General features: G+C 53.1%; 1 protein-coding gene across 7 annotated transcripts in view; it reads left to right on the top strand.

The window, feature by feature from the left end:
* The window catches only part of heph (polypyrimidine tract-binding protein 1 heph), a 163,239-nt gene that overhangs the window by 22,809 nt on the left and 121,860 nt on the right, over positions 1 to 18,570 (top strand). Inside the window, exon 1 of one of the 7 annotated variants that reach the window (XM_065453822.1) lies at positions 10,583 to 10,723. The exons of the other annotated variants lie outside the window; for them this stretch is intronic. Coding sequence (XP_065309894.1) covers positions 10,673 to 10,723 — 51 coding nt within the window. The 5' untranslated portion in view covers positions 10,583 to 10,672. Of the gene's footprint in view, positions 1 to 10,582; positions 10,724 to 18,570 lie in introns of those variants that run through there. 7 annotated transcript variants of the gene reach the window in all.

Below are 18,570 nucleotides of genomic sequence, written 5' to 3'. Positions count from 1 at the left end.
TAATCCGTGTACTACCCATACGTGGAGGCTGAACTACCGTACTTGCAAACACTATCGCTAGAGTTCCCTCTGGTGGCTTTTGTAGGAAATCGTTGTGCCACCAATCCCGCGTTGCAGGGGGTGCTCGTGTCATGCACGCAACCGTCGAGAAAGCGCCCGAATGCCTCGCTGAGTTTCGCAGTAACAGCCGGGCCGTAAGAATGGGAGGTCTGTGGCAATAAAGAGGCGCTAGACGTCATTAGATCGCGCCACATTTTTATTTTATTTTTTATATAAATGGAGGTGTCCCAAGTTGGAAATGCCTACGGGCAACCAGCGCTGAAGCCGCGCCGTAACGCAGCGTGTAGCAGATGGACACAGTTTTCGAAGAAAATCGCTTTCTTTCGCTCTTCGTGGTCGGTCTGTGGTCGGACACGAGGAAAATGCTCGCTCGCTCGCTCGCCCGTTCATTCGTTCGTTCGGCACTGACGATCATTATCTTCGATGGTTTCGGCACATTTTCTTTAGCAGGACGTCCCGCGATTCTCGCGTCAGCAAATTTCGCCGCCCATCTCGAGGCACACGCGCGTTCCGCGTCTGACCTGACCGTGAAGGGGGGGGGGGGTGAGGGGAAGGGGTAACAACAGCGTGCCTATGGGACGTAGGATCGTCACGCGACGCGTGGAAGTGGCACCCTTGGCTGCTCTTGCGGGCGACGCCCCCCTTCTGGAAGCGGCGAGAAACCGGCCGGCCGGCCGTCTCCTCTGGACGACGGACGTATCTGCGCGTGCCGAGAAACAAACAAACAAAACACGGATTGCCGCGGAAGGACGCCGACCCTGGCGCTGTGCATGGCTTGGCCGTGCCGCTTCCGTGCGCAAGTCCCGTTCGTTTGGAACATGTTTTATTTTGCGTTCGGCTTTCTTGCACCCCCTGAAGAAATGTGAGGAGGGGGGGGGGGGAGCTGGGAAGTTGACCTCTGGGAGAAACCACCTGAAGCCAGCGTTGTGGCGGACAGACACAAATAACTTTTAATTTTGTTCCTGAGAAGACGATGAGGGCCAACGGGGACAGCGTCTGCGGGCCGCCGCACCCGCGATGGAGCCGGGAGGTTGAGACTCTCGGCGATCTCCCGGGCCCTCTGGACGGCCGCGAATTGCTCTTCCTTGGCGGAGCTGGTGACGAGCCCGAGCCAGTCTTCCTTCGAAGAGGGAGACCCTGAGCCCCCCGCGAAAGTCGAGGCACTGCCAGAGCACGCGCTTAAGAGTGCATCTGGGATGTCCACAGCGCGGACAGCCCGGGTCGATGCCTCCTAGGAATTTCGAGCAAATAAATTGAGACGGATACGTCTCCGTCTGCAGAATCCGCAGGGTGATTGCCTGTGGTCTGTTTAGGTGTGGGTGTGGAAGTGGAAACTTCCGACGCCCTAGTTGATAGCGCTTGCGGACCTCGTTAAAAGTAAGGAGAGGGTCCCTGTGCCATTGCCCTCCCCCGGCCTCCGATTGCCCACTTCCGGCGCGGCGGGTGAGATCTCGCTCCTGGAAGCGGTCAAGTTCGTTGGCGTTTGGAACGGCTTCGTGAGCATCGCTGCCCATGTGACTGGCGAAGCAGATTCAGTGCGTTTTGCCTGTCCAAGATGCTGCAGAGAGAACGCGAGCGGTCGAGGATTACGGTCGCGTTACGCCACTCCAGTGGTACCTCGTCTGTCTCCCAAACCTCGTTGATTGTGTTCGTGAGGTGCTCGATGGCCCTGTCATCCAAATTATTTAAGAATTTGTTTGTGATCCCATCGGGACCCGGTGCTGATCTGCGATTGAGTTGCGTGCAGTACCTCTCTCACCTCTATGTGCTTGAAGGGGAGCCCAGAGGGTCCGTTTCGTTCTGGTGCGTCGCAGAGGGTTAGTCATTGTTTGAGCCGGGTTCTACGCAGAGGTATCTCGAGGCCAGCTCGTCTGGAATTTGTTTCTCGGTCATGCGAGAGTTTTTGAAGTTGTGGATGAGTTTATCAATAGTGAGCCGCTGATTGGCTTTGGATTGTTTGTCCCCAAGCAGATGTTTGAGGATGTTCCGTTTTGCTCCGCTCCTCGTTTGCCCGTCGACGGCATTGCATACTTCGCCCCACTGCTGCCGAGCGAGGGTTTGGCTATGGTTATCTATTTGCCTATTACGTTCTGCAATCTTCTCGCGTAGGCGTATAGTTAACTTTTTTTTTTGTTTTCCGTTGTGTCTGTAGCGCGTTTTTGGCTTCTAGCAGGTGTGCTAATCCACAGCGTTGTGTCACTTTCAGTAGCTGTGTTCTATTGCATGCGTATCTATGGAAGGTTATAAGCGGCAGTGGTTAGATGGAAAAATGTAGATTGGTGAACTGTCGGCTCGAGTAGCGGGCTACGCCCAACTGAGTGGTCCCGAAAATTGCCCGGTGTCGCGTTGACTTCGGACGGCACCTCGCACATGGGGCCGGACTTAGTGCTTGTGTTGTTGGTTTCTTAGGATTTCCCGTGGTTGTGCCTACGGCGTATTATGGACTAGGTAAACGTTTGTTTTGCGGGGAACATACCGGTGTTTATTTAGGGTACCGTGTGTTCACATATGGGATTATACACGGGGGCTATAAGGGAGCTTGTGTGTACGTATATATTTTTTGTGGGGTTTTAACGTACCGAAAAGTAGTTTGCGTTAATTCATACTTGCACCTACGCGGGACAAAGAATACGCGTCTTCGATGCCTTCCCGGGCCTCGTTTCTCTGTTGGAACGTGGGAACACCGGGCATAACAGAAATGGAAGACAGAATATCACACGCGCAGTAACAACCGTTCGCCGCTGACGAACAACTATTCACAACACTCTTCGTAGTCAGAAGGCCACTTGCAACAGCTGTTCTACTCGGGGCGCTGGCCTTTCAGTTATGACTCACGGAGCAATGCACGGACTAGTGTACGAAGCCGCCGGACAGGAGGTGCCCGATCACTCGCAGTCACCGGAGGAAACACACCTACGACGACTGCGTAAGTGCGCGTTGTACGTACTGATTTAGTGCAGAGTACGTTACGTATGCTTTGTTTGGCACGTCGCAGTATCCGTTCGAAGCTGAGATGAGGACGCGTTTACCTGGACCCTGACTTAACCTGCGATTTCGAGACGGTAGCGGACATGGACGTGGCGGGAGTAGTAATTGGTTGACGAATTATATAATTGTATACGTAACAGCAATTACCACTGGCCGCAGTAACTGTCTTGCGCAATCATCTTACACCTGAACAGCGCTCATCAACACGGGGGGGGGGGGGGGGAGAGGGGGGTTAAAAAAAGTCACGGAGAAAGCATAGCATATAGGACCGAGTGAATGAGAACTATTTGTGGAGAACGATAAAAAGGTCAGCTGGAGGATTGATTGGTGCAGACAGAACGAAAATGACATCCCGTCTTTTGATGTGAATTTGTTAATTCCCGAGGATTTACCACCAGCCGTAACGAGCAAATACACGAAGTATGAGACAGTATGAAAGCGCGCATCTCTGCAGTGTGCTTGGAACTACAAGCAAAACTGCAGCAATGTCTGCGAAAGCGTGTACATCGCCCAGCTGCTACACTTGTCAGCTGCGCGTCCTGCATTAATGCGATCTTTTGAAGCATCGACCGATGTGGTCTTAAAGATGCTGTCAAATTCGAACGAAACCTCTTGCCTGATGGGACGAGTATAAAAACAGCAGGACGAAGATCCTTTGGAATGAGAGGCTTGCGTGTCGCCATCCACCACTCCATTTTCAAAGGGGACGCCAACTTCGTCGTGTGACCGGTGCGTCGATTGCCTCCATCGCTGAGACGGAGACGAAAGGAAACAGACACGGGACATGCTCTCCGTCTCAGTGGCGCTGACGCCGTACTATGAACGTCCGCAAACTCGCTTGCCGTATTCATTCGAATATAGGTCGAACTGTTTTTTCTTCTTTCTCTCTTCTTTGTTTAGATGTTACCCCAAAATGAGCTATCGACCTATATTCGTAGTCAGAGTCCCGACATAGGTTTGTGAAAAAGCTAGCAAAAGTACCGACCCAACCGAGTTCCTTGGTCGCGCCCACCGGTTCTGCTAACTGAGATTATCTAGACTGGCTTCAGGAGACGCTGCTCACCCAGCGCACTCGGCGGCATCGCAGACGACGTCGTTTATAGGTTGCCGAGGATCTCCTGCGAAGCGTCCGGCGAGCCGCGGCATCTGTGGCAGTTCCCGACGACGATGAAAGTTTTGTGGCATCGACTAGCCAGGTTTTGGTAGCCGAGCTTACGGTAAAATAAGCGTGTCACGTTGGAAATACCCCCCCCCCCTTTTTTTTTTTTTCTAAATGGATGCGGGTCGGCCAGTTTGTTGGCGAGTTCAGTATATAGTATAGGGGTCGACCCACACTCGTGTTCCACTTATCTTCGAGTGAATGCGGTACTTTTCTACTCGGGCGCATGTTGCACCCGACCTACGCCGCAGAAAACGCTAGCGCCGCTACCTGGGCGCTACGTGACCGCCCCCAGCGCCGCGTGTGTAGCTCCAGTCTCTGGACGCCCTCCCCTCTCCCATCTACCTCCCCCAACCTAACGCAGGTGGGTGTGGGTTGGTGCGGTTGGTTCTCTCTCTCTTTCTCTCTCTCTCTCCTCCGAACGCGCCGTGTGCGCTCGGCTCCTACGTCGCTGGCTTTCCCTATTTCCGCGCAATTCCGCGCGCCATCGGAGGCTCGGTTGTTTTCCTCGCTTCGCGGTGTGACGTCACGAGAGCGCGCGTATCTTCTGCACCGCCTCCGCGTTGCCGGCGGGAATCGCCTTCCGCCGCAGCAGGTTTGAGCTCTGGGCGTCTCTGTGTTTTACGGCGTTGCCGAGAACGATCGCGGCGTGAGGACGTTGTACGGTGGAGGAATCGGTATACTGCTGCGTCGAAAGTTCGAGAGCGTGCGTGTAGGGTAGGTTGTATTGGCGGAGCGTACTGCGTTAGTGAGCTCGAGCTTTGCCTTTCGAGGCCCAAACACCCCACCCCCTCACGAGTCGTTTCGCGCCTCGTCATAACGTTTCTCTCTCTCTCTCGTTTGTAGAGAAGCTCTCGTGGACACAGATGTACTCTCGTACGTGTGATGATCGTGCGTATTCTAGACATCACTCTAAGAAAATGAGGCGCACAGCTCGTGCTTTTCTGCTTGCAGTCTGTTTTAGCGCTTTGGTTGTTTCGTGTAACAACGAGCACGCACCGCTGCTATCTGCGCTGACGCATTCGCGACTGTGTGTGTGTGTGCCTGTGTGGATCGCTGGTTAGCACGCCTTTTGTGACAGACCGGCCACTTTTGCTGCTAGGGGATGTAGGACTTTACCGAAGCCAAGATTCTCGTCAATCTGCGGAAAGAGCACTGCAAGTCTCAAGTCGGCGTAGTCTTAGCGCTTCTGCTCATGGGAAATATACCATAGTCAAAGCCATACATTAAACCAAACGACCCTATTCAGCGATTTTCTTTTTTAATTTAGCCTAGTGCTTTAGAATTGCCCGCATGTATTCGTTCTCGGATCATAATACGTTGAACACCTCGGAACAACGAAGTGGACTCAACGTCTCGCACGATTTTACGAAGTTTTGAGGGGAATGTAAATTATGGAAGAATATATGGGCGTACGCTGGGTATCGGGCTCTGGTTTGTATACGCACTTATCGCACTTATCTCAGGTATTTTCTCCGCTCTTGGATAAGAATAGCGATTTTGCCGTGTTGGCCTAAGTTCATGGCGGGACTTGTGCACCGCGAAACACGGCGGTGCGGAAAGCAAAGAACGAAGGGTTAGCAAAATGAAAGGGCGCTTTTGATTCAACGAAGTTCTGGATTAACTACCGTATTTACTCGAGTGTAGGTCCATAATTTTTTTAAGACTGCACGAAATTTTCGGGTCGGCTTGGGTTCGAGGATGTGGTTAGGTCGTAACTGCCATACACATAAGGTGACCCTATCGGCCACTGTACGTCGGAAACAACGGAACGAACTTTTTCAAATGTGCCTTGAAGCCGTTGGGTCTCATCGGACCGCAACAATGTCGACACTGCGCGGTCGAAAAAGACGTTGCTGATTCTGTCGAGACGCAAAGAGAAATTAGAATGCGTGTGACGATGGTGACTATAACAGGCGAAGGCGAACGAGGTCGCGAAAGTTGGAGCCGTCGCTCGTGACAAGTTGAGACGCCTTGTCATCTTCGACATGTCGACAGACCGTCATAAGCATGCCCCCTTTCGCATTCGAAATGGCGTTACGTTCGGCTTGCATTCGATGAAAGTTGCTCTTATTTTATGGTGATAACAATTATATAGATACTCAAAGCTCATTTTTACCGTCGGCGGCGCCGTGATGTTTCGTGTAAAGTCCAACGGTGACAACACCGTCGCCGCGTGTCATACGCTGCATGTGCGAGTATGACACGCACGCGAGGGAAGCTGGCGATCGCGGCTCAATCTAGCGTGCCATATATGGAGGAAACCGCGGAGGTAGTTCGGAGGGGGCGGCTTCGACTTCGCCAACAACCCTTACAAAAGTGTTTTATAGAAAGTATATAGACAGTCCATAGACTGTCTATAGACTTTCTATAACATTTTTGTAAGGGAAGTGCGTACTTCGCGCTGTCGCGCGCGCCGTATCTTGAAAGGAATGCGCAGATGGCTCGTACGTTACGGCGAGCTGTGTTTTCGGCTGTGTTCTCGCCGCTCTTGGGTTGAAGCGATACCGCACGAAGGTCATCACTTCGCTCGCTGCTGCTGCCGCGTTTGCTCACACCAGCGAGTGTCTGCGCCCATCGATTGTGATCACGTTTGCTTGTGCGCGCTGACACCATGCTTGCTAATTCAGTTAGTAAGCGAATGTTTCAAAGTTTATACGGCCGATAAAACTGCTGTTGCAATCCACGCTTCGCCTTTCGCGCGAAACTGCGGCTTCTTTTTTTTTCTTCTGACCTGCCCAATTGCGGGCCGGTCAACCTAAGATTCGACTCAATACGGTGAATCATTTCTCGGGTTCCACGGACTTCGTTAGATCGATGTTTCATACCAGTAGCACTAGTTTTGGTTGAGCTCTCTCTCTCGCGTGTTGTGTAAAGCACGCAGTAGCTGAAGCGTGCGTGCTTCCGCCCCTTCAAGTCGCTCCCCTCCCCCCTCCCTCTCTGATGACCGGACCGCGTGCGTGATGTGTGCCTGTGGCGTACGCCATGAGCCAGGGCCACTGCGTCGAGGAGGAGGGGGGTGGGGGGAGGGCTGGCATTTCGTCATCGTGCGTGCATTGTGTGCCCGGTCCGGCCCCCTCCTTTGAGGCGCGCAGCCTCGCGTGTGCATCTCGCGTGATCGACGCAGTGTGCCCCTGGGATGCATTTGTGGGCGCGCGCGTGGCCTTGATTGGCAGCGGGCCGCTTCGCCGGCGCCCCGGGTCGCTTCGGCGTAAGAGCCGGCGCCCGATTCTGGAAGCGGGGTGTTGCGAAAGGGCCTCGACGGCCACATCGGCGGAGAAGGGCGACGGAGGATCGTTTTATTTATTTATTTATTTTGGGGGGAAAGGGGGGACGGGAGGTGACGCAGAAGCCCGCTCGTCACCAATGACGGTGACCATCTAAATTTCACGATGTCTTTGCGAATGTGCTGTATTTGCCGGCAGCTCGACTTGTGGACGCCCCCCCCCCCCCCCCCCCCTGGTTTTGGCGGGAGAGTGTATTTCACTGTCGCATTCCTCTTTAACAGAACGCGGGAGAGAGCTTACAGTATAATTGCCTGGAAAAGAAAACTATGGGAGAGGCACGGGCCTCGAGTTGTTTTTATTTATCTTGGAAGCGAAAGCTGGACCGAGCGCTGCTTTACGGCACTCACTTGAAGGCGCGAAAATTAAGGCGCCACGCGGAGATCGCGACACGCGCAGGCGTTTCTCTTTGTGGCGTCTGTTTCATCGCCGTTGAAGAGAACGCGTTTTTTTTAGTGGACAGGCCCCAACTTTCTCGGCAACGAGACCCCTTCGAACAGTGCCGTTTAGTGTATTTCGCAATGCTTGTAGTGTAAGCCGAAGGATGTACAGTCGCGATCAATTTGAAGGTGATCGCTCGAGCGGCGACCAAAACTAGAAGCAGCGCCACGTTACTTCATCACCGTCGGTCGAGAGGGAAACATCGGATAGCTCCCCTCTCTCTCTTTTGGTGTTCCCTGAAAAGCTGTCACTCCCGTCACCGTTCACGGCATAACCTGCGAATTCATTTCGATTGCGTTATGAGCTTTTGCGCAGAGGCGTCATTGTTAGCCAAGATATGCATGAGGAAGCGACGCACACAGATCATTGCCATGAAAGGGAAACGAACACAAAAATGTGGCGAGTTGGTCTTGTAGGTGATGGCTGCAGCCTGGAAGAGCATAATAGGGGAAGAAGGCAGCGCAATTTTCATCTTCGCAGTTCCGAAATTGACCGCTATGCTGCTTGGAAGGCCCGCCGGTCGATGCTCGCGCGATCACCTTCAAATTAATCGCCACTGTACCGCGGCGTCACCGTGGCTGGACGAGACGAAACGAGGCCGGTGCCTTTCGTTCCGCCGAGCTCCCGTCGGGGCGGTTGGGCGATCGGTGTACCGTCTCGCGACTTGGGCGAGCGGATCGGGGACCGCGCGACGACGTCCTCGCGTATATCGCGCGGTCCGGCGGTTTCCCGTGCTCGAGGTGCCGGTATCCTCGCACCGGATGCAGGAGGTCTCCGGCGCGGAACTGGCCTGGCTGCCGCCGCGCACGCAACAGCGGCCAAGCGCTGTTTATATATATATATATATATATATATATATATATATACTGTACACACACACACACACACTTTGCGGATTGGTCGTAGCGAGGGGACAAGTCGATTCTGCCAACTGCGCGGTGTATTGCCGAAATTATAGAAATTCGCCGACCGATGCTCAAGAGATATATATAAAATGTGCGTTCATTTTAGCTGCACAAAATTACGTTTACTCTTAAATTTACCGCGCGTATTCCAATTTACAATTCGAATTGTACGTAGTCACCTTGCGAGGCGTACAAAAAAAAAAAAAGAAAGCGGGGGGAGGGTTCAGAAGGCTGCTCGTCCATCGTTCGCCGCTAATCGCCTCGTTGTGCGACTGGGGATCGCAACAGGACGATTGCCGCACGGATGCGAGCCCTCGTAAGAGTTACTGTATGTGTATACGTGGCCACCAAGGTAGCGTGTATGGAGTAACTCGTAAGCCCTCGTTTCTGTCTCGGAGACGGGCGAAGCCGCTTCTGGCTCCCGATTGGCTGTCGCGGCGACCCTCCGCGCGCTGCTGCTACGTCGTGGTGCCGCGATAAAGGCAGAATGATGGCGGGCAGGGGGTGCGCGTATGTAGCGCGAGTGAGAGTCGCTCGTCGCATCTATCCTCGTTTACGCGTCGCCGCGCCTGCCGCGGTTTCGCGAGGTCTCCCTCCCGCTACGCCCTGCGTCGGGGGTCCACGCTCGTCTATCCACGCAGTGAACTGTTTCAGGCCCGTTTCGGCCACTGCGCTTCGTGTGTGTGTGTGTGTGTGTGGGGAAAGGGATGTGGGGGCGGGGTTATGAATGGCGCCTTTGTGCTTCAGCCCTACTGGGGCCGGCCGCGCGGCCAGCTGTCCTCCCCCAAGCCCTTCGAAAGCGTCCGCGGCGGGAGAGGCGTTAATCAATTTCACGCGGCGCGTATATTGGCTGTGCGGGAATGACTCATCGCATTCGCAGGCGCAGCAGCGATGAACTCGGCCGAGATTCGTGGCGCCCGTTCTGCCGAAATTGAGAATGCGCGTTCCGACTCGCGGAGCCAGCGTGGCGACGTGCGGACGCACGATTGATTGAGGCATTTGCATGTTATTACGGGCGGGTTTCATTTGTCCGCAACCATATAGCACTCGCAGAAACAATCAAGAGGGTGGTGCAATATAGTGCTAGAGTCCTTGCACGTGTTTCCGAGGACTCTGATAGTGCCTAGAGTATGGTGGCGTGCGCTTGATAACTGTGAACCCGTAGTTGGGTTTAGTTTTGCACGATCCCCGTAAACTCGGTCGGGCCGAACGAAAGTCGAGGCGAGCTTTGTTAAAGGGCGCCCGTAAGTGGGGTGAGCTCGCCCCGCTCCTTCGGCGAGGTGAACGTCAAACGCGGTGGGTTCTGGGTTTGCTCGGGCGGCCGCACGGCCAGCTCGGGACTACCGAGTCGACCCGCTCGGGTCGAAAATTCGTGTCTAAACGTTAGCCGTACATGCCGCGACCCTTCCGAGCTACGCCAGGCACTGATTGCGCGCGCTTCTACCGTCGTATTCGCTGGCACAACCGTGCAAGCAAGCAAGCCAGCAAGCGGCCGGATGCGCCCGCTGAACTCCGCCGATATCCGTCTTTTGTGTGCTGCGAGAAGACGGCATTCGGTGGCTTCCGCTGAGAGTACTAGGGTGGGGGGGGGGGAAGACACCGCTTTTCCTTCGTCTTCTTCGTCCGTTCCCCGCCTGCTCGCTTTGTTCCTCCCGTTCCCGACGTCCGTGCCTCTGGCTCGCGCCGGTCTCGAATTGCCTGCTCTCCGCGTAGTCGTCGTCTCTCTTTCCGTGCCGCGCGCATACTAGAAGCGCATACGTCGACCGACCGACCGGGTGCGGGCACGCTGCGCACAGACGTCGACGACATCGGGTCCTGGACGTCGTCGGGAGACAATGTTCCTGTCGCCGCCCAAGTTCGCCATTACGGGCGCCATCGTGTCCGTGGTCAGTATGCCTCTTTGGCCTCCTTCGCCGATTATCTTTTTGTTTTTGTTTTTCTCCAGCGGAGAAGACGCTGTTTCATTCCCCTCGGTAATGGGCTCGTGGGTGCCGTGATCCTCGTTTTCGAAAGGCGCAAATAGAACGTTGATGGAACGATGTCGCGTCCGTCGTCTTCTTCGTCTCCTTAACATGTGGCGCAAAACCAACTTCTTGCCGTAAGAGAAATGAATAAGCATTTCTTTTTCAATGTTCCTTATCTCCCGGACAGTATAACATTTCACCGGTCCATTCGTCCTCCTGAACGAGTGGCGCAATCTCACTGAAGAATCGACCAAAGAGCCGGCTTTGTTTTTTTTTTTTTTGGCTCTTTCCACCAGCTGCAAAATCAAGTCGATCACGAATCTTCCTTACATTTCGTCTTATAGCGCAGAATATCCGCCGTCTCTTGCTGGGCGCTCTAGGAATAAAGGATTCAGAGAACTCTCAAACTGCCGCGAAGGTTCGCATTACTCTTCTTTCCTGTATTAAAAGGATCCGCACCATATGGGTTTGAAGTGCAATAGCTGGTACGATTTCCAAGCAGTACGCGAAGAAAAAAAAAAAAAACGCGCTGCGTTATATGTCGTGTGATTGCGGACGGGAAACATTTCAGTGCGCGCGCACTACGACCCGCTGCTTCTGGTGTAGGCGGGTGGTCCATTTGGGGAAGCACCCCGCGGCGTGGTCGACACGAGGCCCGCTCGATTCCCGGCGCGCTCTCTTTGCCACCGTGCGTAACGTCATGCCGTGCAGGCATAAGACGGCTCTTGTTTCTCATGGCGTGCAACGGCTTCTCCGGAGGAGGAGGAGAACCGGTGGAAACGGATAGACGTCATTTCGCCTTTGCGGCCAAGTGCTCTCCGCTGCTTTTAGTCGGAGACATGTACAGCCCACGCGAGGAATGCCGCGGGCCGTACGTTTGTAGCGTGACCGACCGCATAAGTCTTGACCATTTGGAGACTGTTAGCTTGTCCGTTAAAACGTATTACAAAAAATCACAGCTCACTCACACTCCGTGCAGATGGCTAACCAGCGAAGCTGAAACGTGCGGCCCCGGTGCTTATCGGTGGGTTAACCCCGACGGTTCATTAAACGACGGATTATTAGTCTGACGGATCCTCGGTACCGCAGTTGCTGCTTGCGCTCGGCTGCACGAGCCTGTTCTTGCGCCCGGGCAGCAGCGTCGGCGCGGCGTAGACGAGCTCGTTCCCGGTTCTGCTCGCGGAGTTGCCGATCGAAAGCTGCCTGCTCCTCAGGAGTACGTGTGACGCGTGGCCTACCCATTTCGGAGCCGGAGAGAAACTGCTGCGCGCGCGCTCGGCTGTGACGGAGCAACGACGTCACTACTGGCGCAGCCAATCGCGCGCTTCTGTTATTTCGCGCATGCGCGCGGAGTTGCGCCGGGGGAGTTTTCGGCGTACAGGCGACACGGACGGATGGACGAACGAATCGGCTAACCATATACAGCTTCGCTGCAAAAGGTTCAGTTTGCGCGTCAATTTCTTGCTGTTTGCAGATTACCTTGTCGCCATAGCCGCAAGCGGCTGTTGAAAAAGGTGGTAGCGAAGTCTGGTGACATTCTGTACGAGTGCAGTGCACTGGAATGTTTTTTTTTTTGGTCTCCCGTCTATTAACGGCGAAAAAAAATCGCAAAAGTGCTGTACGCTAGTGATTTTGTCGCTTCTAATAATTTACGCTAGCAGTTAAGTAACCCGCCGTGGTTGCTCAGTGGCTATGGTGTTGGGCTGCTGAGCACGAGGTCGCGGGATCGAATCCCGGCAACGGCGGCCGCATTCCGATGGGGGCGAAATGTGAAAACACCCGTGTGCTTTGATTTAGAGCACGTTAAAGAACCTTAGGTGGTCGAAATTTCCGGAGTCCTCCACTACGGCGTGCCTCATAATCAGAGAGTGGTTTTGGCACGGAAAACCCCACAATTAGCAGTTAAGTAGTATATGTAAGTCACTGAAGTATTAGTTTTGTGTTATCTTTCATTAGATTCTTCATCAGATGTCGCTTCTAGCATTGTTGCTTTCGCGCATCTCTCCGGCAAACCGGTAATCCGTAAACAGCAAGACGCTTACGGCCTAGCTAAAAGTCTCTCAAGACCTCCGAAAATCATTCGTTGTACGGGTAACTTCGTTGTAAAGGTCGCGCACCGCACAGCTCGCAGTAAAACCAGCCAGAATTATTCCTCCGTTATACAGGTCGTTTCGCTATAGAGGCGTTCGACTGTATTATCCTTCGCAGCAACACCGGGTTACCGGATACGTGGATAGGAGGAGCAACGCCGGTACCTTCATCTTGTGACGTTTTGTCCAAGCGCAGCGCGTTAGACGGGCATTTTGGGTTACGCAGGTGTTAATTGTCGAAGCAAACGAAAAAAACTCCCAAAGGCTGCGTTTTTAGCGAACGACAGAAAGCTGAGCTAGTTGGTAAGGATTCATTATGCAAAATAGAAGTTAGGCGTGCAGACAGGACACCAGAGTAGAGAAGTTAGATTCTACCAGGAGTGTCTAAGGGTCCGTTGCGCGGCCCTGGGAGACGGTCGCCTTTGGAACCGCCCCTACAACGATTGGAATAAGTTAGCCGTGCAACATGCGGACTTCCTATGGAGGATGAAACTTCCGGAGCTTCAACAAAGAAAAAAAAAAAACGGCGTCCGTGTTGTCCACTTCTCTACTGTTGTGTCCTGTCTACACGCCTCACCTCTACTTTGCGTAATGTTTTTAGCGAATACGGCGCTGCGGAAAGTTTACGCAATCGGTTTAGTAGAATAAATTTAGACTCCGTAATAATAACGCCGTGTCTTCTGTTTATAGTCTGCGCCACCAACTCAGCCGCTCATGTTTACGTCTTCGGTAACACGGTGTTCCAGTTTACGGACCAGCTGACACTCCTTATTCGCGCAATACTTGGCTACTGTGAATGGCAAACGATTATTACGAGTGAAATCCTCTTTGAAACTGGGCATGGCACGTGGCATCAGAACTTCAGTGTAACCTCTATTTAAGTTCATGTGCATTTTTTAATATTTTTAAATGCTTGTTTTAATTGCAACCCCTTGCTTTCCACCGCGTGCTTGACCGCCTCATCACGCGCATAACGCGTGCTTACATCATTCCGAGGCTACATACCAGTTCTTTTTTTGCGCCAATTCGGTTCTTTCCTGCCTAATCGCCATAAACATTGTAAACATTTCTTTCTTGTGTTTAATTGCGCTAATGGTTACCCGCCTATTCATTAATTCAAACCCAAATGCTTCACAGAAAGTGACCATATTTCACCTACGTTCGAACGTGCATTCTGACATTCCAATCAGATATATATATATATATGTGTGTGTGTGTGTGTGTGTGTGTGTGTGTGTGTGCGTGTGTGTGCGTGTGCGTGTGCGTGTGTGTGTGTGTGTGTGTGTGTGTGTGTGTGTGTGTGTGTGTGTGTGTGTCGTAGAAAGTTCACTGCAGTGATACGCCTCTGTGCATGGCCTCCGAGATCACCCCCCCCGCGCGCGTGTGATCTCGGAAGCCATGCTTTGTGTCAGCTGGCAAAATGCTGCGCCACGACGTGGCGCCACCTGCCCGGCTACTCGCGTTTGGATCCAGCAGCCCGGTACTCTGTGAGCGGTTTTACCCGTACAAACGGCCACCAAGGACAAAAAAAGAAAGAAAAAAACCCCCCTCCTCTGCCGTCTGCGTATCGCATATTTCTCGTCGAGGCCTTTGTTTCCCGTGAGAATGCGAGGCGACCGAGCTGTGCATAGTATTACCGGAGGACGAGCGAGCGGGACGCATTCCAGCCGATCTTGTGCCCACGTCGTCGCCCGGACGGTAACACTAAACGGCCAGCCCTCCACGGGACGGGCGCGCCTGGGATTCGTCTCGAATTGCTCGCGACGCCCGTCGCCGTCGCGCTGCGGGCCCGGCGTTCATGTAGTGGACAGCTACTAAGGCAGCGCTGTACTTTCTTTTTCGACGATTGAATGCGTGGCGTTGATTTGAACAGGTCGCTTGCATATGAAAACGCAGCTTGCCACGCGCGCGCGTGCGTGAATGCATCTTGTCGTAGCCTACGTTTTTTGTCTTTTACAGCTTTGGGGTTTTGCTCGGGAAACCAATGGTTGTCTTCTTTTCTTTTTGCTCATTAAAGGGACTCTAAAGGGAAGTATTAAGTCGAGCTAGATAGAAAGATTATGCTTCTATATATATAAAAAAACGAATTCATAATTTCTCACGAAAACGGAGCTTTTGTACGCGAGGAAATCACGAAAATTGAAAATTGGAGCAGCGCCATCTGTTGCTGACTATGAACCGCTTATGTGGGGCGTCGGCAACTCTTGATTCAGAGAGCGGCCCCGACCCGCCACTACCGCCACTGCTTGACGGCATCGCTTTACATCGCTGTTTACAGCGGCCGAGACAGCAACGCGTGGCAATTTACCCACCCTGCCGGTTCCGACGGTAGAGGGGGCGGGGGGGGGAGGAGGTTCGGGTGACCGTAATTGAACCTAAGCAGAACCGCAGTGACTCAGCCGAGCTGTACACGTACGCCCGCCGCGCTTCCGACACGCTTCCCATGTAGAGCTAAACAAAGAGTCTGGAAAAGACGAAGGCGTTAGAGGGCGGTCCCGTGGAGATGACGTCAAGTCCTCCGCCTTCGCGCGCGCGGTTCAAATTGAGAAGCAGCAGCGCGACCTTCGGCGGCAGTTTCCCAAGGTTAAAAAGAAATACATGGCGCGCAGAACACGATGACAGACTTGACTGTTCTGTCGCTCTAGCTCGACCTAATGCTTTCCTTCAGTGACCCTTCAATCTACCTGCGACCCCGTATTGTGAAATGTAACAGTGCACAGGTGGACGGCGCATGAGTGACGGGAATAACAAAAGCGGGCAGGTACGCGCGACCCCGCTTTGCCCGCGCCCGCATCCTTCTGCTCGTGTCACGTGCACTGTAAAAAAAAAATAAATGGTAAAAGAACAGAAAATTGATTTCAATCTAAGAAATAGATGATTTCATTTCGAAAAGGTGGCTTTCTGTTCATGGTCAGGCGGAATTTTTCCTGATTTTAACGCGATCGATCCCCGTGCGGTAAGCGTAAAAAAAAAAAAAGATGTCACCATAGCTGTGAGCGAAGTGAGGTTCGTTAGCCTCTTTTACTATCCACAATCAACATTCGTGTGTAGTTTCACCGGCAACGCAAGTGCAGGCAGTTATCTCTCGCATAAACTAGTAGGGTGGATGCCTGGATGTGTCGCGTAGGGCTGGGTGTGTTGGCGCTCTTGTCAGGTGGTCACGTGTTCCGGGTGGATCGCTTAACCGTACGGGTACGATCTGTTACAACCGTGTCCTAGCGTTCGAAAACTCCTTCGTACTGCGTGCAAGCTGCACTCGCGAGGGGAGCAAAAGTTACTCCCTAATGGGAATGAGCTATGTAACAAGTGAACTAACAATTATTTTCTGCGAGATCACAGGAAAACAATAGACACGTCGTTTTGTGAAATCGCAGAAAGACATGCTTTTAGAAAACAGAAATGAACGCAAATTATGTTGTACAAGTTCCCATATTTTTCCTGTTCTTTTTTTTTATTTTTCACAGGATGTTTTTAGCAGTGTATGTAAATTTACAAGACACGCTGAAGGCAGAGAGGCAACCCTTATAATTTACCAAAATTGTTGGCTCCGCGCGAAATTGTACAAAAAAAAAAAAGCGGCCACTCGCTTGCGAGTCAAAGCATCGATAGTGAACAGATGTACGTGTTTTTATTAGAGGTCACGTGATCATGGTCATGCCGGTCATGCCGTTATCGCGAAAAGTGTATAGCGCGGGCCTCTTTGCTTGCTTTCGGGGAATTTTGTGAGCTCTTCGACGCGGGGGAAACCTTTGTACACAACCGCGACGCCGGCGCCGGGCATGTACTGCCGCCCGGTCGCCGCGCCTGACGTCACACGTGCACCTGACGTCACACGTGCACCTGACGTCACACGTGCACCTGACGTCACACGTGCACCTGACGCCATACGTGCTCCTGACGGCACACGTGCACCTGACGCGTCCTCGTCCCACGTTCGGCTGTCAAAAGCCGATTAGTTATGGTCAAAGTGCTTTTGTGTACGGAGTGTTGACGCGACCATTTCGGGGCCCCTTGAACTCTGACGCTCGTCGGATGATGTCGGCTTGCCTGATTGGTCGGAGTAACGAAGTCGCCCATTGGTGGAGAAAAGTGTCTCTTGGGTGCTGTGTAAACCTATTTAAGGAATAGTTCGAGTAGTTTTGGAGAGTGAGCAAGTAGACAAGCAGCAGACACGGCGCAACTTCACCAGGGGAGACCAGGCCGCTCAGGCAGGCCGACGACGACGGGTATGACATCGTTCTGTTTGTAAGTATTTTTGTACAGTGTCAACTTAAAGTAAAATATCAAGTAAATAAACCTAGTTGTTGAAATGCTACTTCTCGTCGTCGTACCTGAGGATTTGGACTTGCCCCTGCCAGAGCTCATCCCCATTCATCTCCGTCTCCCTGGTGAGCTGATGCGTCAGATATCTCACGGCTGCGTCACTTCGCTACACCATCATGCCGGTCATGCCATCATGCCGGGCATGCGATGCCACGGGCTTTTGTTAACATGGCGTTCGTGCGCGATCGGCCGCCCGCTGCGAACGGTGACTTCTCAGCCGGGATTCTAACTTTGTTCTGTCGTCTGTCGTGCGCGTGACGAGCATTCTGCCCCGAAGCCGATCTCGGAGCTCGTTTTGTGCCCAAATAGATGTACACGCCAGCTGCAACGTGGCCTCCGAAGTCTGCGGCTCGGCTAGTTGTTCGCTGCTTGGGATCTAGGAGGCCGGTGGTGCTCGCGCAGCGCCGAGGTTGAGGTTGCTAGACCTGACGCCCATTGTACGGCGCGGATTCTCCCGGCAGTCGGAGTTTCGTAGAGGCGTGTCGCGCGTTGCTCGTGCCATTTGCCGAGCGCTGTCACGCAGGGCTCCGAAGTTGAGCAGAGAAGCCAACTCAAGAGTCTGCCTCTGGTGCGCTGGTTTGTGAGCTGCGCAGAGGGCGCACCGGCCCGCCTGCAGTACTGTTCGTCGTATTCACTTATGCCACAGCGGCCATTCTCTAATGGCAAAGCTGCCCAAAAGATGCAATCGATTGAGTTGCCTTAAAGATAAGTTGGTAAAGAAAAGCGCTCGTCCTTGTGTTGCCCCTATTCTTCGTCCCTGTTTGTTTGCGCACAAAAAGCTTTAAGATGAATCTGTTTCAACTAGGCCGACTCGCAGTTAAGTTGGTTGTATTTTAGAAACACGGAATTGGCGTTGCTGCGCTGTGCAGAACTAGAACAGCGTGCTCATTGAGTCGCTATGCGGGACAATGAGATGTCCCGCATAGCTTAGACGTGGCCCAGACGACACTTCTTATCTCGAACCGTTAGACGTCGCTGGCTGCCTCCGTAGCGCCCCCGGCGGCCGCCGTTCGCGCGTTCTACTCAAGAGCGGCGCGCACTGTACACTGTCGCATTTGCAGTGTCATGTAGCACAGAGATGACCATCGCAGCCATGCGTTCTCTGAACTTATTTTACGTTTGATTGCGGTGTCAACGTGTTTCACTCGAACTGAAGTAGGTAGGTTGTGATCAATAGAAGAAAATGACGCTTTATTCTGCAACCCCAGAGGGAACGTACGCGCCGAATGGTACCGCGCACACTAAAGCCCCCACAGTGATCTAGCGGAAACGTCGTAGTCGCGTCATGTGTTTCCCGATGAAGGTGCAGTTGGTGCATTGACATTTGTCCGTGTATCGAGCGTTTCGTAGGTCAGT

Source organism: Dermacentor albipictus, chromosome 9 (genome assembly GCF_038994185.2).
Source record: "Dermacentor albipictus isolate Rhodes 1998 colony chromosome 9, USDA_Dalb.pri_finalv2, whole genome shotgun sequence".
Lineage (NCBI taxonomy): Eukaryota > Metazoa > Arthropoda > Arachnida > Ixodida > Ixodidae > Dermacentor > Dermacentor albipictus.
Note: the sequence above shows the minus strand (reverse complement) of the source record. Positions and strands in the feature narration are given on the sequence as shown.